The sequence below is a fragment of the Stegodyphus dumicola genome, chromosome 11, assembly GCF_044657685.1.
Source record: "Stegodyphus dumicola isolate Sdum_Otavi_A_Nest chromosome 11, ASM4465768v1".
NCBI classification, from domain to species: Eukaryota; Metazoa; Arthropoda; class Arachnida; order Araneae; family Eresidae; genus Stegodyphus; species Stegodyphus dumicola.
In genome coordinates, this window is record NC_140778.1 from 53953721 (window position 1) to 53976574 (window position 22854).

At 33.8% G+C, this 22854-nt stretch overlaps 1 protein-coding gene across 5 annotated transcripts in view; it reads right to left on the reverse strand.

Moving 5' to 3' along the window:
* Window positions 1–16833, reverse strand: part of LOC118183565 (neprilysin-2-like) — a 181608-nt gene extending 164775 nt beyond the window's left edge. For 2 of the 5 annotated variants that reach the window (XM_085826441.1, XM_085826444.1), the window contains exons 1-4: window positions 16545–16831; window positions 10053–10160; window positions 6060–6167; window positions 1782–1943 (exon numbers count right to left, since the gene is read on the reverse strand). In XM_085826441.1, the coding sequence (XP_085682567.1) occupies window positions 1782–1943; window positions 6060–6167; window positions 10053–10160; window positions 16545–16617 (451 nt within the window). In that variant the 5' untranslated portion in view covers window positions 16618–16831. Of the gene's footprint in view, window positions 1–1781; window positions 1944–6059; window positions 6168–10052; window positions 10161–16544 lie in introns of all 5 variants that reach the window. The other 3 variants (XM_085826442.1, XM_085826440.1, XM_085826443.1) reach the window with 3 other exon arrangements.
* Between the last annotated feature and the right edge of the window lie 6021 nt (window positions 16834–22854).

Here is a 22854-nt window from a genome sequence, read left to right on the forward strand (position 1 = left end):
TTAAGACCGTATAATCCATTACCTTATGCAATATTATTCAACATATTATGTGACGAATTCCTTGTGAAATGTAAAATGAGAAACAAGTCACTGCAATAAAACCATAAAAGATATTTTTAGCTTGTAAACCATCAAATTACAGCTAATCCTGTATCCTTATTTGAACTTTGTAAATGCGTCTGTCGGCAGATATAAAGAGCGATGTATAATTTTGATTGCTGTTGTAGACGTTGAATTATGTAACATAGTTTAGCTACTTAAATATTTAATCAAATTTGAGACAGCGTCAAATTACCGAAAACCTTCAGCAAAGGTGTGATTTCAGAAAATGCGGGAAAAATTCATTCCACTTGTGATTTCATTAAAGTATTAAACTTCGGTGCAAAGAAGTGTCAAATTAATATTCAGACGCGTTTTAAAGTTATTTAGCCTTTTTTTCCCAATTCCTTGTCTTAACATAAACATTTCGTGGTCATTTTTATTTAAATACTTTAACCGCCATAGCAAGGAGCAGAATTTCGCAAAAAATTATTTTACCTACAGGAAACTGCCATTCTTAAAATGTATATACATATATGGCCCACTTAGTATTCCTCACATTTACCTGAACCAAATTATTTCGAAGCATTGTAGAGTCATTAATTTTTTTTTTTTTTTTTTTTTTTTTTTTTTTAATGCAAGAGATGTGAAAAATCTGTAGTGCCCTCGCTGGAATTCGAACCCGGATCTCTCGAATATGCATCGAGTATGCTATCCATTACACCACGAAGGAATTCTGGAAGGACGGAGAAAATGTTTTTATATACTACCCCTTTTAAAGCACGACTGGGGATGAGGAGATCCCACTAGCCAAATCCTGGATGTGACGCGTTATTGTTCCCCACCTTTTAGTTCGGGCACCAGTGTTGTGTAAATAGGTTTTTTGATGCAGATGTGAAAAATATGCAAAATTCGTGGGCATTCAAGCCTCGGCGGGATTCAAACCTGAACCTCTAGTGTACGGGTTGGAATACGCGCCGACCATTACACTACGAAGGCATGCTGGAAGAAGGTAGAAAATACCTTATAAGACTTTAGAAAAAGGAATGAGTTTGTTCCTTTTCGGAGAAAATTTTAAAATTTCAAATCTTGATCTATCTCGTTAGTTTATCAGGACTTGTGTTCCTCTTTACTTGCTTTGGAAACATGAACTGTCCTGACTCGGAACAGGGAGCTTACTAAAGCTATGTTCAATAATTTGTGAAGTAGACAATACACACAGGAAGGGTATACGAAACCCTTTATTTTTCTATCTTTACAGCGATTTCCGGAACTTCGGAATACAGAGACCAACCACTTGTGGTCTGAACGTAAGAATATAAAAATACTAACTAAAAACTCTAACTAAAACTAACTTTAGATTAATATACAAGTGCCTAACTTCAAGATTGGCCGTTTATTTAACAAAAGCCGTATGTAGTACAGAGAGCTGCTAACACTACGATACGTTTAAAATTATCAAGAGGATTAAACCTCTGTCCTTGAAGGCAACCAGCAACCGAGTAAAACTACTATGGCAAGCGGCCTGCTTCTAATAACTCCTTCCTCTCTCTCTTGCTTGGCAAAAAGCCACAACATAAGTACTTTACGTTAGCAAGCCAAATTTTGCATAAATAAGTTAAAGCTTTTAATTCTGGCTGGAAGTAGAAAATAAGAAGTGATAGTAAAGATTTAAAATAAAATAAACGTTAGTAAAACTTAGGATCCTTACAAGTTTGAGGTGCAAAAATCATTTTTCTTACTCTTGAGTTGGTGTGAGATACGATCTTCAAGTTTTGAATAAACTGAAACATAAGATTCGTTCTCGGGAATGGTATTTCTTTTCAGCCATCCACCGCAGGCAAATTGATAGAAGTCATCACATGGGTTCACAGCCTCATCTAAATTGTCTTTTATTTCAAAAGCTGAAAGATAATTAAAAAATGTCAGTTTCAAAGGATAATTTCTCCGGTTTCAGCCAGTTTTAAGTTATAGTTGCGATTCTAAATTACTGGAGCATTATGAATCATTAATATCAGCACAGCTAGAAGACACCGATGTTATTTTAGAGATTACTGCACAATTGTTAAATGGATATACATACAGTTGTAAAGAGACCATGACCTGTATTTTATATAAGAGATGTCTCCCGCACTGATATCTTTTCTAGACTTCTCAACTTCCCCTCACTCTCGCCAGGCTGTAAATATAAAGTTAAGTAAAGTGCTTATTTAAACGGGTGGCTCTCTCAGTTTATTCAAAGAGTATTTCGCTAGCCAAGCGCACGTTTCGTTGTTATTTCCCTGTTAAGCTACTAAGATTCTTAGCCCTTTCAGACTTAGTATCACGCCGGTTGGGTTTCTGTGAGTACCCCTCTTAGGCGTAACTTAAGTGCTATCTTGTACTATTTATTTTAGGTTTTACTTAAATTATATTCTACGTTTTAGTTTTCAGCGTAAGTTAACGGTGTTTTTGTAGCGCACGAAGACCGTGCCTTTCTGTTAACTATTTGAAATAATAAAGGGTTATTTTTACCCTTCGTCTGAGTCAGTAGTTTTATTCACGCCTATGCGAGAATTCGCCAGGTCATTATAGGGTCTATTCTAGTGTGTGTGGGAAAGAAGAGAAAGGCTCTATAATCTGAGAGGTGGATATTGGTTATTCGTTAATATTTCTATTGAAAATCTCACAAGCAGGATTTCTTTTATCAAAATCTCGGTGCATATCCAACGATTAATGTCCCAGTTGTCACCACAGAATTTGATATTGTAATTTTGATCATTCATAAAACAACTTAATAAAAAGTTTTACTCACACATTATACATGTTTGCTTATCTGGCAATGGTCAGCACAAGCACTCGACACACACATTATACATGTTTGCTATTGTTACCGGTCTCACTTATCATGCAATGGTCAGCACAAGCACACGACTCACACATTATACATGTTTGCTACTGTTACCAATCTCACTTATCTGATAATGGTCAGCACAAGCACACGACTCACACATTATATATGTTTCCTATTGTTACCAATCTCACTTATCTGACAATGGTCAGCACAAGCACACGACTCACACTATACATGTTTCCTATTGTTTACCAATCTCACTTATCTGACAATGGTCAGCACAAGCACACGACTCACACTATACATGTTTGCTATTGTTACTAATCTCACTTATCTGACAATGGTCAGCACAAGCACACGACATTCATCGTGAAAAGGAGTCAAATGAGCCTGTCGTTGGCAAGAGCCTTGAGCACCATATAGGCGACACCCCGACTTTGTCCCCCCCCCCCAATTTTGAGAGAGAGCACCCCGGGGAGAGACGATTCCGAAGGCATATAAATGCTTGCTTCTGTGTTAGCAATTTTTGGATTTTTCCCTTCGTCCCTGAAGAACTATTGTTTTCATTTTGCGATTTTGCTTTGAATCACTATAAACAGCAAATCACTTCTCAAACTGTTGCCACCAAATATTAGAGTCCTGCATTATATTTGAAGAAATTAAGTAATGAAAAATCTGCATATGTGTATTTTTCGCATTGTGACTGTACATAGAGCCATCGAATTTTGAATGACGTAATCGTCTTACAAATATGGGCATGTGGAAGACCAAATTTGAAATTTGCAATTTGTTTTATTATCGATTTCATATTTTGTAAAACTTTAACGAATTTTTGAGTAATAAACTCAAGTATTTAAAAGCGAGCAATGGCAACACCCTATGGGGGGGGGAACCCTTTTTATCTCCAGAGCGCGGAACTGAGTATAGGAAATTCTAAATATACGCTGATTTTAAAACTATTTTGCGACATTGCTATTGAACTGAATTTTATGGTTTATGTGCAAAGAACATGATATTTAATAAATAAAGGTAACACACTAAACGTTAAAAAAAGTCCCTTTGGACGTAATTTAAATTCTGAAACCTTTCAGATTTTTTTACATTTTTTAAAAGTAAAATTGCTCGCTTAGGAAGTGACGAAATAAATAACTTAAGTAACATGATTATTCGCTGAAAGTTAGTTTTAAAATTCGATAATAATTCCCTAAACGTTTACGAATGTTATTAATTTTAACTTATAACCTTGATTAAAGAAAAATCTTAGCAAATGAAAAAGCAGTTAAAATGCGTAAATAAACTAGCATCTGGACGCTAGTTTGTTTACGCATTTTAATAATTTTTTAAATGTTAAGGTTTTTAGTGGCCCATTGAACAGACGAGAACTTGGCTTTGACATAGTATTCATTCACCAAGGAAAGCCAGAATTTCCGCCCGAGTGGGCATACATGAAAGATCGAGTTGTCATGACTTCCCTTTCCTACAAATCTTATAGATGTTAAACAAGGCATCACATGCTATACATGAATTACTTACTGTTGCCACTTATATTTTTTAAATATATTAAACAAGGCATCACACGCTAAACATATATTGAGATAAATTCGGGAACTTCTTGAGTATCGAATTCATGGTTGTTGTGTTTCGAAAAGGAACACCGCATTAACCATTTGTAACTTAGCGATGTAAACTTCAAAAAATGTTTTTCTACCCGTATGAGTCATGCTATTCAAACTCTCATTTCTTTTAAAGTTAGTGCTTCATTTAGGCTAACCTTGTATTTTTTACGAAATTTTTATTTGACTGCTGTTTTGACTTAATATAAAATTGTATTAGAAAGAGAAATATTCATAGCACAGAAAAGCTCCATGTAATTTTCGAGCAGAGATGGATATTTTAATATTTTAACATAATTGTTTTTAATAATTTTATATCATTACATTTATGTATATTTTCTGTATCTTCTGTATATATTACTTTTACATTGTAGAGACATTAGGATTTTTTGAAAGCAAGAGACTTAAAAAATGAACAAACGCCTTCGCCGGGAATCCAACCACGGACCTGTGGAATACGCGTCCAGCATGCAGACCGTCACACCACGAAGGCATGCCAGGAAGGCGGGATAAATACCTTATATACTCTCCCTTTTAAAGGGCGATTGGGATGATTTTTTAAGGAACCTAGTTGCCAAATCTTGGGTGTGGAGAGTCATCATCAACCACCCTTTTAGTTCGGGCGTCACTGTAGATACATTAGAATTTTTTGAAAGCAAGAGACTTGAAAAATGAAAAAAAAGTCGGAACTTTAACGATGGACGTCTGGAATACGCACCCGGCGTGCAGACCACCACACCACGAAGGCATGCCAGTAAGGCGGGAGAAACACCTTATACTCCCCCTTTTAAAGGACGACTGGGATTTTTTAGGGGACCCAGTCGCCAAATTCTTAGTGTGGAGAGTCATCGTCCACCACACTTTTAGTTCGGGCGCCATTATAGAGACATTAGGATTTTTTGAAAGCAGGAGACTTGAAAAATGAGCAAACTCCGGGAATCGAACCATGGACCTCTGTGGAATATGCGCCCAGCGTGCAGACCATCACACCACGAAGGCATAGCAAGAAGCCGGGAGAAATACCTTATAACATAATCAGCAGTTAAAAAATATTGGAGAGGAGTTTGCCAACCGTTACACAACGAAGGCATGCACACAGCAGGGTGAAAATACTTAAGGGGCGAACGGGGATTAGGGGATGCAATCGCCAATTCCTGATGCTGAAGACTCATCATCCATCACCGTTTTAGTTCGGGTGCCACTGCAGAGTTATTAGGTTATTTTGAAGCAGGAAACTTGAAACATAAGCAGTTTCCTCGCCTGGACTCAAGCCGGGAACTCTCAAATACCCACCGAGTGTGTTAACCTTTACACTACGAAGACATGCAGGAAGGAAGGAATAAATTTATTATAAAATTTAAAATAACAATAATAAATTTAAAGAACAAGTTATATAATTATATTATAAAATTTAAAGAACAAGTTATATAATTATATTATAAAATTTAAAGAACAAGCTATATAATTACATTATAAAATTTAAAGAACAAGTTATATAATTATATTATAAAATTTAAAAACTAGTAAATTTCATTTGCAGAGCAGAAAAATCCAATTAGGAAATTTTACATTACCGTCTTTGCGACACTGGGAATTATAGCAAGCGTCGCAGTGTGAATAGCTTCTGATATTAGATACTAGGTCATCGACGTTAACTAGCCTGTTTGTAAATGTTTCTGAGTCTGAAACAGAACATTTCATACATGTTTTAGTTATATTATGTAAAGCTTTAGCAATGGAACAAATGCAGTGAGATGCTAATTTTTATTCCACACTCCAAAGGATTTGCACTTCATAAATACTAAGAAACGTAACGTCCCGTAATTGCTAATTGAAGTGAATTAGAAAGATTTCCGATGGTACTCCAGCAATGAGACAGTAACCGCTTCCTGTTGTTTTTTAGCTTTACAAGAAAGTTTTCAAAAGAGAGGTTTTGGCGGCGACGCTTGCTGTAGCTTTTGTTATTTCTTCCAGTTCGGGCATAGTAGTTAACCGGGATTAGCCCTTTTTTCTATACAAAGGAAATATTGTACACCTTGCATACACGCAAAAAAGTGGAACAGTTCTATATCTCCCGTTCTATTGGATCAATTGTCGAAATTCAATTTAGATTTTCCCTATCTCGAAAACGCGCCTTAGGATATATATTGCATTTATATATAAGATTGTTCTAACATAGGTATTTTGATTCAAAATCGGTGAAATACTGTACCCATTTTTTTTCCATATTTCGATTCTACGACTCAAATTATGCCTACATATTAAATTTTGTAATTTTTGGTGATAAATTTATGTAGAAATTTAAAAATTTATCTCGCGCATTTTTTTTTTTTTCTTTTGTGTGTGTGTGTGTGTGTGTCAGTTTGAGCCAAGATTAATTCACTTGACGAACTTCTTAATTTACAGCAACCGATTTTTTTTTCTTTTTTCATTGTACATGAGCTAAAAGAAGGTCATCGTTCATATTTTCAAATGATTTTAACAAAGTGCCTATATAACACTTGGCATATTTGTTATAAGCGATAATAACGCCAAGTGTTGTATAGGCATTTGGCGTTATATAGGCACTAAAACGCGCCAGTATGTAAATTCCCGAATATCTTAGGAACATTTTAAGCTAAAAACTTTAATATTTTTGTAATTACGTTTAGAAATGCATCTACTATAAGATGATGGTAAAAATGTTATAGGTTACAATACAAACTTTTTTTCGAAAAATTTATAAAAATTATTTAAAAATACAAATTTTAAAAGTAAATCATAAAAAATGAGCAAATTTTACTTGCAATGAACCTAACTTTCGAAATGTGAAAGGAAGAATCAAATAAGTTTATTAAAATAAAGAGATATTAATAAATATATGGCGAATTCAATTACCATGGAGGAGCTAAAATTTTGAGAGCTATTTTGTCAAAAACTACGCTCGTTATTTTTACAAAACTTCTCACTTTGCTACAATTTTAGTCGCAGAACCGAAATATGGGAAAATATTATTATGTTATTTCTGAAAAAATTCAGATTTTGTCCGATTAAATACAGTATCAGTTCCATTCATGCAAAGATCTGAAACCGTAAACATTTTTCAGTTATTTTTTTAAAAATTCTTCTTTTTAAATCTAAAAATTTGTTGCCTTCCTACATTTCGGTAGAGGCCAAGGCCCACTCGGCGCCCACTATGTAAGCCCTTTGGGAAGGGGTTGATGATTTCGCGGAAAAAGGTACGTTTTTGACAACCGCGGAAACACGAATCGCGGAAAAAGGAAGACACCGTATCTTCTTCGCCATAATCCATTCACTTGGACCCCACCAAGAATGCAACGTAAACGCTAAATGTTTCACAAATGCATAAATTGCATAAATGCATTGTCTCTGGCGTATAAACGGCATCTTCATTCTTCCATATACTTAACTGCATCAGCCTACAATTTTCATACTGATCTTTATCCAATAAGATACTTCTAGTTAAATCTGCCGGTTCAAGACTAACGGTTCAAGACTGCCGGTTCAAGACCGCTGCAAGGTGTGTTACCATGAGGGATGGCATCAAATTTAGATTATTTCCATACCAACGTAAATCTTACCCATTTACCATTAGTCCATAAGTTCGTGCGCATTAGGAATTCACTATGACGCATTTACTAAAAGAATACAATTTTGAACCTGTTGAAACTTGTCATCTTTTAACTAACATATTATTCATTTCATCACCAACTTTTGTAAATATCCAACGCATTTTAATACCCATAGAAGATAAATATAGGTAATCAATACAAACGTGCTGTGCTACATTTTTTTATTTTCGTCTGGTGAATCTGCCAGGTTTGCAGCGATAAAAATTAATAGTGTACATGGTGAACACACTATTAGTGTAAGGACTGCCCAGAAATGGTTTAAAATATTTAAAGTTGGGAAAAGCAGCATTGATGATGAACCCCGTTCAGGACGTCTTGAACTGTTAGAACCAAATCAAACGATTAATTCAGAAGTTTATAGTGAACAGCTTTGCCGTCTAAACTCAGAATTGATCAAAAAACGCCCACGATTGCGTATTGGCAGACCGCACATTGAGTTGAACAGTGTTAAACGAATGTCGCATACTGCGCATGCCTAGAAAACAATTTGGCGTAATTACTATGTTGGCGCGATTTGAAAAGAAGATAAATACAGTATATGGTAGATGTATCGCCATCTAATTGTAAACAAATCTGACGTTTAAATCTTCCTAGAGTATAATGTAAATTAATTACTGTGTTAAAATACTATTTTTTGCTGTACTGCTCAAACAACTAGAAAGCTGAAATTATTGCGAAGTAATGTGAAGCAGTGTTTACATTCAAAATGTAAAATATAATACTTATGAAATTCTGCACATTCCTTTGGAACTGTACAAATTTTCGTTCAGAAAGAGACTGAAATTTAGGATATAAAATTTATTCATTATACTTTTAAGCAATAAAAACAATTCAGGATTTAACATACGTTCCATTCGTACATACATAAAGAAACACTGAGGAATATAACAAGTGCTTGCAAATAACACTGAAGAAATTTTACAATTCCTTAATGCTAGTTATTAAATTCTTTGAAATGAGAAAATAAAAGCGCGAATATACGCTAACAAACTAAGCGAGATACTCCAGTTTACAATTACTGAATTATAACATGTAAACAAATTACATTTAAATAACGAATTATTACGAACATATGTTAACAAATATTAAATGCACTGTTATTAACAAATTAAAATGAAACATATATTAGAAAAATAAGCAAGTGCAATCGGTATGGACGTTAAAATAACTAATAAGCAAAGTTCCACAACATTGCAGTTTTAACCATCACTCGAACACACTCGACAGCCATGGAGATCACGAATAAGCTAACGTAGGGTTGCTTAGTCGCCAATATTTCTCCCCGCGCCAAAGGTACACCATCAAGCATGCGCAGTAAGCGAAATTCGCTTAACACTGTTCAACTCAATGTGCGGTCTGCCATTACGCCCCACGATTAGAGAATATCAAAAAAGTGCGGTTTCGTCATGATAACGCTAGACTGCATACGGCTCGAACAACGCTGCAAAAAATTAGTGAATTTAATTGAAAGCTTTTACCACATCCTGCTTACTCCCCAGATATTGCCCCAAGTGATTATTCACTTATTTCGTGCCTTACAAAATATTTTACTGGGAAAAAAAAATTAAATTCTAAACAGGATGTACACAATCAGCTTTCAAGTTTTTTTGCATCAAAACCAGTCTTTCTACAGCAATGGCATAAAAACGCTGCCTGTAAGATGACGAGACATTGTAGTTAATGGAAGAAGACTTGATTAAAATGTTAAATTGTGTTTTTTTATATTATTTAAAAATTTACCAAAAAATGCGCACGAATTTATGGACTGACCCTATATTCTCGTGGTAGCGGCAACGATTCTTCACAGTGTGTTATTTCATTCAGAGGACGCGTAAATACAGCGCATTTCAAAGAGAACAAGTTTTTGGGTGGAGCAAATCAAGAACTGTTGTAAAATCTTTTAAGAATATAGAAATATAAAAATATGATATCAACCTTTCGTTAAGCATCCGTTTTCCAGACATAGTTCGGAAACATAAAAGTCTCTGCGCTGCGAAATCATAGAACCTGTTCCGTTTAACGTGCATAGATCCGGTTCATAATCTGGAAGAAAACGTTTAACCAATTTTAAAAGTTAATGATAAAAACTTTTATATGTATATCTAAGTAACAATAATATACACGTAAAGGATGTTCAAATTAAAATTGTGCGGCACATTTAAAAGTATATAACCTAATTTATATTAGGGTAATGCATTAAACGCCAGCACTCAATAGAATACCCAGACATTTTATACAATGCCTCACTTTTTTAGACAAAAGCTGAAACATGAGAATTTTTATCCGAAAGGGAAATTTGCTCAGAGGGCTATTAATTTAGTTTTCAAATTTTGCATCGGTTCGCTCTTCAAATTGTTGCCACCAAATATTAGAGCCCTGCGTTATATTTAAAGAAATTAAAGAATGAAGAATCTGCATGAATATAGGCATGTCTCTCGCACTGTGAATAAAAAGACACATCAAATTTTGAATAACGTAGTCCTCCATTAGAATATGGACATCTGGCAGTGCAAATTTGGAATTTGTTTAATTACTTACTTCGTATTTTGTCAAAAATTAAAGAATTTTTGATTAACAAACCAAAGATTTCAAAGCGAACAATGGCAACACAGTATGAGAAAAAAAAATTATCGCCAGCACGCGAGACCGTGTATCGGAATTCTAAAGATATGCTCTTTTAAATATTTTGTGATATTGATGTTTTATTTAATTTTATGGTTTAACCCTTTCCGGCACGCTACCTTTCAAAGTCGGACTTTTGATTTAAAAAAAAAAAAAAAGTGGACAGTCTAATTAGGCCTAGAGGAGTACGTAAGTAAAGTTTTCTGAAGATAGCACTTATCGTTTTAATTCTGTGGGTGTGCCCAAAGTGGCACACTGATTGAACAGAGCTTCGAAAAGAGTGCTGAAACGAGCATTGTTGTCAATGAACTGACCGATGAGATGCGGAGAAACCAAGAATACCGAATCTCAGTTGTCCTAGATTATCGGTGAGCCCAGTCTGGGCACACCTAGGGTTCGCCGTTTTATTTTAGACAAGATTTCAAGGTAAAAAATTAAAACTAATATAGAATAACTAGATTAGCATACAGCCAAAAAAATAACATAGAAATTTCTTTTCAAACAATTCCTTTTATACCCTAAAAAAATCCGGAAGATTTCTTTAAAAAAGGAGGGTCTTAAAAAACTAAACATGGCTAAAATATATGTACTGGCTTGTGTTGAGCTACCATCTACTATAAATAAAGAAGGTTCAGAGTAACCTTAAGTAACCTATAAATCCTTTTTCATTCAATTTTTCTGTGCGTACAGAAGGAAATTTTTAGGTGTGTCCAGACCGGACACAATGTGCCGCAAAGGGTTAAATGCGAAGAACATGATATTTAATAAAACGTAGCACAGAAAACGTTAAAAAACACCCCTTTGAGAGTAATATAAAATCTAAAAGATTTCAGATTCTTATTTTTTATATACTGTACCTTGCCATTCTATATAATATCTAAATGACAAATGTTCCTTAATCAAAGTATGAAAAAATGTTATTGTTAGTCTATTATGTAAAGGACATTCATTCCTCAAAAATACAATATTATTTAAGAAAATAATGAATAACTCCCAATACACAACTTTTATACAAATGCGTAAACAATTACTGAGATTATTTTGGTACACCATAAAAAAATATATATTCTTTATCTGGCTAAGACTGGGTAAGAAAAAAAAAAAAAAACATTTTTATCTCCAGCGCGCGAGACCGTTTATTGGAAATCCTAAAGACACGCTCATTTAAAAATTATTTTGCGATACTGCTGTTGAATTCAATTTTATAGTTTAAGTGCGAAGAACATGATATTTAATAAATAAAGGTAACACACAAAACGCTAAGAAAATGTCCCTTTGGGCGTAATGTAAAATCTGAAAGCTTTCAGATTTTATTATAACTTTTTATTTTAATATGTTTTTCATTAAAATTCGTATACGCTTCAAATAAAGTACCACTCGCGCTTGCTTACTTTTATTCAGTATCTAATTATTTTTTTCAAATGAAAGCATAATTGGGAGTTTGGTATAAAAGTTATCGTAAACAAAACAATCACCCCGTACATGCGCATAGACAGACGGACATAACATTAAGTGAAAACATAATTGTGGAGAGCCTATTTCGCGCGAATTTACTGAAAATACATTTTTGAAATGAAAACCTCACCTACCTTACACATGTATATTTGTTGTAGGTGTGTTAGAAGAAAAACATATCATAAAAGTAATTTTCTAGATTATTATTATAAGAAAATTGTACAACAGATTAAGGAAATTGGATTATAGGTACGTATTTTTACAGATTTTGCATATATGTAAATAACTTTAGTGAAATCATACGTGCAATTGTTGTATTTTTTGTATAATGTAACATGAAATGGTTGAAAGGAACATAGTTCTGCCGGAAAAAAATTAAATAATTTGGAGTACATACATTTTATCATGAGGTTAATGGCTCTCTCGTATATTTCTCTCGGCAGAGAAGAAGTATGAAAAGTCTGACTTTAACAATGTGTAATTTTCTCTCGTGAAGATACTTTAAGGATCAAGTTTCTGTTCCTTCCCTTTGGGCAAGTTAGAAAATCTTTAAAAATTTACTGGCTAGGGCTGCTGCGATTTTTGCTTTGTAAATAAAGAGAAGTGTAACCAAAAAAAGTATATTTATCGCATTGATACCTGTCCGTGTTACCGAAGGATTACTTAAAAACTGTCGAGCCCCGTTAAAAGCAAAAAAAGCCCGTTCATGACCCCGTTAAAAGCCCGTTCAAGAGAGCAGAAGTGTGGTTCGTTATATCCGGGTTGCTACATCCAATTCGATAAGAAAAGCATATTATTTCACAAAAATAGCAAAACAGTAAAGATATGTATAGTTGCAGAGAAAAATGAAATGACTTTTGTAAAATTTATCCCATATTTCTCAAAAGGCCCAGATAATGCAGAACTCCAAGAACAGAACTTAAATGGCAGTTTCATTTCAAAAAACAATTAAGAGAAAATGTTCGTTATACCGGGGGGGGTATTCGTATAATTATTTCAGGCCTGCTATTATTCTGTTAATTCCTGTTTTACGAAAACGGATAATCAAAAATATTCTCGAATTTATCTTTAACTTTCAGTTACGATATGTATGGTTGCAGAGAAAAATGCAATGACTTTTGTAAAAAATATCCCATATATCTCAAAAGGCCCAGATAATGCAGAACTCCAGTTCAGAGCACAGAAGAACTTAAATGGCAGTTTTTTTTTAAATTAAGAGAAAATGTTCGTTATATCCTGGACTATTCGTATAATTATTTCAGGCCTGCTATTAAAACTCTTTTTACGATAAAGCATTGGAAATATCTCTTTATTTTAGACTAATACTGAATATAAGCCCTCTAAAGGAAAGGGATTATGAAAGGTCTACAGAAGTTTTCAACGAAAGCTAAATTTAATTTAAAATTATGTTTTGCCTAAGTCAAACTAATCTGCATGTATTCTGCAATTTGCGATGAGTTTATTCACTTTCATGGTATTCAGTCGCTTTAATTTTCACCGTTGTTTCTCCCGTATTCATTTGACACCCCCTTTTCCAGACATGAACAAACACTACTGTTTTACTGACAAGAGCATTTGTATGTCTAAAGGTTAAAAAATATCGCATAAAAGCAGGATATCGATTCAGCACCAACTAACTACATTCTGACATACGCACCATTAGAAAAATTTAATTTAGATTCGGAAATCTCTGTCCTGAAAATAAAAGCTATTTAGTTATGCCATAATTTCCACATAACCGTAACCATATTCTTGAATGTCATCAAGAGTTAGACTTCAGAATCAGTTATTCTATACACTGGTTAGTACTGCCAGTCTAAACAGTATTTTAAAATGCCGTACATTACGGCGTATAATGTTCACATTTAATACAAAAAATAGGACGGAAATTTACGGGTGCGCGTTGTACGTCGGATATAAAAGTGATGGCTTAGTAATAAGGAAAAATTTAGATTTTTACATGCACCAAAATGCTGCTTGTTTAAAAGAAATGATATACCTTATGAAATTAAGCATTTTCATTATCGGATAACATGAAGAGTTCGTCATGTTTGTCTTCCGTTATAACTTCTAGCGTATCATCCAATTTAGTTTCATCTTCAACATCATTGTTATTTTTGTTCATAAGTAAATACTCATTATTTGTTATATCTTTCACCCACACCAAACATCCTTCCTGCAGCACAATTTATATTTTCTTCCACAAAATGAGTGGTTTTGCATTTGAAGCCAGTATTGTGTTGGTTTCTTTTCGCGAGAGCCATATTTTCTACTATAAGGAACTTCTATAAGGACTATAAGAAGTTACTACTATAAGGAGACATATTTACTACTATAAGGAACTTCTATAAGGACTATAAGAAGTTACTACTATAAGGAGCCATATTTACTACTATAAGGAACTTCTATAAGGACTAACTACTATAAGAAGCCATATTTACTACTATAAGGGATTTCTATAAGGACTATAAGGAGTTACTACTATAAAGAACTTCTATAAGGACTATAAGGAGTTACTACTATAAGGAGCCATATTTACTACTATAAGGACTAACTACTATAAGGAGCCATATTTCCTACTATAAGGAATTTCTATAAGGACTATAAGGAGTTACTACTATAAGGAGCCATATTTACTACTATAAGGACTAACTACTATAAGGAGCCATATTTACTACTATAAGGAACTTCTATAAGGACTAACTACTATAAGGAGCCATGTTTATTACTATAAGGAATTTCTATAAGGACTATAAGGAGTTACTACTATAAGGAGCCATATTTACTACTATAAGGAAGATTAAGATGACTTCAGATGACTACAGAAAGAGAAAACATCTAATTCCTAACTTCCGAATTTATTCATATTGGAAATGCTTTACACTAGCATTCTGTTGGACAACTGCACTAAATACAATCCACCCTCTTTGCCGAAATATTTACTCTCTCAAGCATTTAACCCACACACATATTATTCCCTCTATCTCTTGTCAATGCGGTTTACTATAATTCAAAAGGCTATGATAAAATGTTCGAATACGTAACTCTCAAACGATAAAAGCATTGCAGATGTATCTTTTAGGTTTCTTCGTGAAGAAATGGGGCGCGTTATACTAGGAATATACCTAAAAATTAATAAAAGGTAGCTTGAAATCACAGATGCGGGTTATACACCTGTGCGAGACATACGCCGGAAAATATCGTAATTGCATGCACATTTTTATATCCAAATTAACTGCTTTTATTTATGAAAAGGCTTATTTTCACTTATAACATAACTAGCGAAAGTACTCGATGCCACTTACGTTAGATTGAGAGTAATGTATTTAAGAACATACAGAACGATACCGCTGTAATACTGCTCTAATAACGATGCAAAGAATACGATTCATAGTCATACAATTTTTAATCTGATGCGATATGAAAGCCGCATAAAAAATTTCAGTAGAAAAATAAACAAACTCTCATTATATCCCCAACAATGGCACGCAGTTTTTAACGATTTTCGTCTTTCTAATTAAGTGGTCATAAAGGCTCAGGTTCCATCCAATATTTCACCTATATCAATTTTAGACGGTTAAATGTGGCAAAAAAAAATGTAACATAATGGATCAGCAATCAATAACGCGAACAAATGAACAAACACACAAAAAGGCATTATTCTTTATAAATACAGATTTTGTGAAACTTGCATTTTTTTTATTAGCAAATCCTACGATTTGAAAGCGCACAATAACAACTTTTCGAAATAAACCATTTTTATCTCCAAAGTTCCAGACTGTTGCCACTCGTAAAAATGAGTGCGAAAATTAGCGCTTTCAGAGTTTTTAATTAATATTTCGGCTGATTAAAATAGTAAGAAGCTGGGAATATACGAAATGGCTTCCCAAGAATTTTTGGAATCGGGAATAATGTATTTAATGTTTGTCATTGCTATTTTTATTTTGTTGTAAAACTTAGAGATTTTTTATTAACAAACTCTACGATTTGAAAGCGAACAGTAGCAACACTTCTCGAAAAAAAAAAAAAAAAAAAAAAAAAAAAAAACCAGATTTTTATCTCCACCGTGCGAGACTGTTGCCACTCGAAAAAAAAATGAGGGCGAAAATTAGCGTTTTCAAAGTTTCTAATTAATATCTCTGATTTTAGCTATTTTGTTTTGGAAAAAAGTGGACGTCGACCTTTCCCAGAACCGGAAAAAGAATTGTAGAAAGTTTGGTGACGATAGCTAAAGTAGTGACTGAGTTAATTGCGAACAAACACACAAATAGACATTCTTCTTTATATATATAGATTAGTTTGAAGTACAGAAAATATACTTTAACATATCGAATAAGTAGTTTTACTTACCTAACTCTTTAATGTCAAAGGATGACATACACAGTAACTTCAGGAAAAGAGCAATATTTATATGACCGTACATTTTAAACCTACTACCTGAAAACTCTTTTTTATTACAAGGATCTGTTTATTACTGCAGATTGTTCAATTTTCAATATAATTTTTCCGAAAAGACAAGGTCTGGCAAACAGATTCCTTCCCTGTAAAACTAAAACTAAATCTTTCTGAAAGGATCTACCAGAGTGACAGCATGACATAAAATGGTCCCACGTAAAGGTTCATTTATGTACTGTTAGAGATCATGTACGTCGCATAGTTTTAAGTGTCATATCTCATACATCAAATCATTGAATAACCCGTGTCAAACTAATGAATGAACTATTGTTTCCACATCAGAAGCATGTCTGAGTGAACACATCAATTAAACAATACTTATCTCGAGGTCGAAGACCAGTTAGGTGAAAAACTGCTGGCATTGTATTGTAGATATAACAGCTGCACCAGAAAGAAAGTTTCGAAGCGTCGGATTAGAACCCAATTCAAATGTCAACAGCACTCATTCGGATACAGAATGATGCAATTTATGTGTCACTACACACGTGAAAAAAGTTGAATAAATGGCAAATTATCATTCAATGGACATAATATCTGCACTTTGACGAATGTTTGTAATGCTAGGGTGAAAGGTACACTCTATATAGACATAATTTAAATATTCCTAACTTTATGCCTATGGCTCCCGCCTATCTTTTAAAGTGTGGCCGCTCTGTGCGATCACAATAAAATTGTTTTAAGTTTTCAATAAAATTATATGTGAAAAGTTTCTCATTTTTAATGAAATAGAAACTGCATTCAACACAGATACCAGCACAAAGCAAAATGCGAGAGAATTCTTTTTTTTTTCGCTCGTGCATTCGCCAACCTAATTCCCCATAACTAAAATCGAAAATAAAATAAACTGGTTCATCTCGAGAGCAGGGTTGCCAAACTGGCGGTAAAAAATTAGTAATTTAATAGCTTTTAAATACGCAGTATAAAAATATAGCTACATCTCTACAAATAGAATATTACAAAGTTGAGATTCACCTCTGGCACGGAACTTGAATGCAGCCGGTTTGTGTGATATTTCAAAAGCCTTCTGGCAACAAACAATTCTGAGCCTTTGGCTTTATGAGATTTGTATTTTTTATAAAGAATTTGGTACGTTTTCCGTTTTGCGCAGGCGATAAAGTCGCCAGTAGTGGTACAACTTATGCCAAACGGAATATCCTCTCTGGTAACATTTTACACTTCATTTTCAAAACAGATCGCCCCCCCCCACTTCTTATCAGATTGATTGTTTCTTTCAATACTGGCATAAGATTCCATAGAATTTTTACCAGATAACTCAATTTTTATGCCCTAAGGCCATTCGCGGTCATTAAGTCAATTAGGATGCAACCACGCAGCTTACCCGAAGCCGAAAATATATAAAAGGCAAAGTCGACGATTAAATTCATCAATTCTAATGAGGATCCATTAGCGAAGTAAAGAACTGCAGTTTTACATAATTTGTAAGTAAGCTATTCGTACGAATTGAAATAATTCTTGCATTTAAACTTGTATTCCAAATTAAGATTTAACTTGAAATTAATGTAGATAATTACTGAGAGAATTATATTTTTGTAGCGCAGTTTACGTGAGATAAGATCACTTAGGTTCATGTGATATGAACCGGCGAATCAGGATGTTGAACTATGAAAGCATAGTAAATTCTTAAAGTAATATCCTTTTACAAATTTATTGTCTTTATTTATTTTGTCTTTGTACAAAATTTTAAACGATATTAAAATGTTTATGCCTTCAAAATAAAAAATTCTTAGAACTAACATTTTGTTAAAAATTTTTTATGTGTATACCGTGTGTTGTCGCCAATAAAGTCTGCTTAGTGAGATTTGCGCCTGTGAAACGGAAAAGTACCAGTCATAATTTTTATGAATGCTCTATAAAAGGGAAAAAAGATATACTTGCGAGATGTGTCTTATGCGCTGGTTCCAACCCTGTCGTCAGTTCTGATTGTCCTGAACACCCCAGCAACAAAGTAAAAAACAGCAAGCAGAAGCCTATATTTAAAAACAATTTTCCTAAACTTTACCGAACATACTCCAACCTTTTCTCACTAATGCTAAAATTTACGCAGATGCTATAAACTGCAACAAAGATGCTCCACAGCAAGAAAAGCCAAAAGTATCCAACACTGGAAATTTCGATGAATTAAATCTCTTATGCAACAAATAGTCTGAGAGACTTATGCAACAAATTTAGCAGTATAAATAAAGAAAACGATAAAACAGAGTTTCCTCTGCAAGCATTTCACCTCTTCATTTAAATGCTTATTCGCCACTCTGACTTAGAGCTACGCAGCCGAGCGGGATAAACTCGGCGTTTGTATTTGGGCAAAGAGATCGTGAGTTCGACTGCAGTCGAGCTCAATAAATATTTACTGGGACTTGTAAATATTATTTCTTCATCATTTTACTTTTTAGATTTTTACTCTGCTTTTTTTACATGCGTTGTGTATTTCTATCTTATGCTTTCTCAACTATTTAACCAAGAATTAATTTTAGCACTTGTGATATCTCAGCCATACGATCTCTCTGTTTCCTGATTCCTTCTCCACCTCACGTGCCTGCCTCTTCAGCGTTACTGCTTATCTTAAAAAGATTGATTGCCATAATTGCTTATTCAAGAAATTACTCACCATTATTGAAATTCACGCTGAAGAAGTCTAAAGTCTACCGGTATTTCACCGGAAATCATGAGCATATCGTTTTTGAGGACATTTCAACATATGATATACATAAGCCAGGAGGCTGAAGGCTTCTTATTATGGCTGATGATCCATGATCTGTGGAACTCCTGGAAGGAAGAAATCTATATCTCCTCATACTGAAGTAAATCATTAATGATGTATGTATATGTCTTATCGATGAAGAACTGACTTCGGCATATTTTCTGTTTTGTTAAAGGTCTTTAGTTGGAGAAGTGTATGCTGAACAACGGACAATAATTAACACACTACATTTACTTTTAGTTCCGGTGGCGCAGTCGCTAGCGCGTCGTGTAGCTGTACCACAGGTGCGGGATTCGATCCCCGAGCTGGGCAAGATTGACTCATCCTTTCTTGAATGGGTCGATAAAATGAGTACCAGGCTCGCTTGGGGACTAAACACAGGGAGGAATATTTCGTAAGTACGCATCTGTATCGCCACAGAGGGAGTGGCTTCTAGAATGGACCAATAGCCTTCCAGTAATATTTTTGTCATTTCGGATAGCGTTTGCACGCTTTAAGCAAAAATCGTTGAAAATGTTTTGCTACGCATTTTCCTGTACAAAATAATTAAAGCATCATGGATTTCTTGCGAAAATTTTCAGTACGAAGTTACATCAAATATTAGCATAATTACATACGTAAGTAGTAGAAGTCTTAGCATTTTTTAATACTTTTCTATTATGAGGACCGGATTCAGAATGTATGTATGTATACACTTGTGTGTGTATGTATATGTGTGCATACACACACATACATACGTATATACTTATATACATGCATACACGAACACATATATCCATCCATACTTGCATACCAACATACATTTCTGAATCCGGTCCCGATAATGGAACAGTACCCTTTTTTTAATTACAGTCCGCATATGATAATAACCAACGCGCAGATTTATTCAAAATGAACTTTCCTAATTTTCATTCCTACACATTTAGTGTGTTAAATTTCGCAATAATAACTGTTAACTCTTAAATGCCTGCACAAGAAATGCTCTTCAGATAGAATGAATTTATCTTATTTAAGACGAATATATTTGATTTATTCATGCATAACTTTTAATGTTAACAACGTGTATAATCAGATCCTTCAAAATACATATTTTGAATCTTACGCTTTCAGAATCAAAGGAATGCGGGTATTGAGATATAAAAATAATAGATTCGTTATAACACTTCCAGTTATTCTCAGCTCACTAAAAAAATTATATATTTGAGTTCTCTTAATACGTAAGTATTAGTAAATGCATAATATTTGAGGCTAATTGTAGCTTGAGTCATTTTATAGATATAAAGAGCGATAATATGTCACGAATATTAATCCGAATATCAGTGCATGATAAGTTTCGTGAAAGTGAAATGTTGACGATTAAATAAACTTATAAAATGAAAGCACTACGAGATTTTCTATGATAGAATAGACATTTAAAATATGCTTTTACTTATATTTTTATATTTCAAGCTTTTGCCCAAAAGCGGTAATAAAGCATAAATAACAACATGAGCTTATATGCACAGTTTCAAAAATTCAGCATCATAAGAGCAATAAAAGGTCATTGGTCCATTTCCTGAAACCCCGCCCTCAGTTGCAATACTGATGTGCACTTGTGAATAAAGTCACCGCTTGCCCAAGGCTCCGGGGCCCAAGGTCAAGAAAGCAGATTTCAGGGCACTGCAGGCCTTGGCCCACTAGGGCTGTTGCGCCACCGAGTTTATTTTTAGTTTTGCATTTACTTTTGCCTTCCAGTTGTTAAAAAAAGAAATCAAATACTTTTTATATTTTGCCAAACAGACAAACTCTTTAACAATTATGTATTCTTCGGAAAAGGAAAATTTAAAGCCCATTCAAGCACCTCATCACCAAGAATATTGCACTCTGGGGAGGGTGCCTTCTCATCGATGAATTTTAGGTCCGCCAGAAAGGGAAAGCTCTTAACCAACGGAGATTCTCCTTGGAACGAATCCTGCTGTCTCTTACCGCTCTCCTCCTGCCAAAAATTTCTCCAGAAGAATTCTGGTACCCTCAGCATATAACCCTCTGGATATTTTTATATAATTAACCCAACATTAAAGTTTAATAGAAACTTTCGTATTCATATGACTCAAATAAATATTCTAAGGAAGCTGTTAATGCATTGCCAAATGCATTATTTTTTTGGTCAGACTAATTTAAGCCATCTGAAGATTCAATAAATTGATCATTTACGTAGTGACTGAACAAGATAAAAATTCACTTTGATGAATTAAATAATTCTTTTCGACGTTCTTCAGAAGCAGGAGCAAACAATTGCGTGAAAAGGAGTAGGTGACAGCTTGTTGGCCAGCCTGGTGATTGGAACGAAAGTAAATGGAAATATTACACGTATTTTTTGTAATAAGAATTGGTTCATATTGGTTTCCACGTATTTCTCGGATGTAAAAGTCTTGACCACTACTGTGTGATATACTATCGATTTTATTCTACTGCCAAAACTACCAAAATTACAAAACGCTCCTCTTTGAAGGGAAATTTGCATCAATTTTTATTTGAGTCTAAGACATACCTCTCCAACACTTACATGCATATTTCCGTCTCCCTAGATACTAAGAGGTAACAAATGGATGATAAATTGAAAAGATTATCTAAATGCTCAAACTTTCGCTTAAGGGGACTCATACACCTTAAACCCCTTATGATCTTCGAATATGTGACTGTTGCAAGAATTGGAATATTTTATTTATTTTAAAAGCAATTACTTCCAACTTTTTACATATGACTACATAATATAGCTGCTTTGGAAAATAGTAACCAGAAAGTTTGTGTTGCCACAAATATTTTTGTAATTTAATCCTCTTTGTGACAAAATATTTCGCCATGTTTCCACCTTGCGCGCATGATATTTTAAAAATGGCTAATGGTACATACTTGAAATTTGATGAAATTCTTTATATGGGCACTACTTTCTAACTGAACCAACAATCTGATGAATATTTTAATATTGAAAAATTTTATGGACGAAAACATTAAAAATTTTTTTAATAAAATACGTTTTATAAACTTAACTCAAAATAAAATAAAAATTTAACAAGAAAGTTTTAGAATTTTAGGTTCACAGTAGTTTCCAAATGTTATAAAAGCTATATATTATATATGGAATTAAATTATGAAACAGAATGTTTTAAAATGTGCGCGCAAGTTGGAAACATGACGAAAAATGTTGTCACAAAGGGGATTAAATTATAAAAATATTTGTGGCAACACAAACTTTCTGATTACTATTTCAGAAAGCAGCTTTATTATGTAGTCAGTTGTAAAAAGTTGGTAGTAATCGCTTTTAAAATAAATAAGTTATCCCAATTCTTGCAACAGTCACCTATTCGAATATCTTATGAGTTTTAAGGTGTATGAGTCCCCTTAACTATCATGATTAATATAATACACTTAATTCAGAAGGGCAAACATTAACAAAAATGGGCGAAAAATTGCTAAAATTGTTATCTACCACTGAGCTTTCTTAAA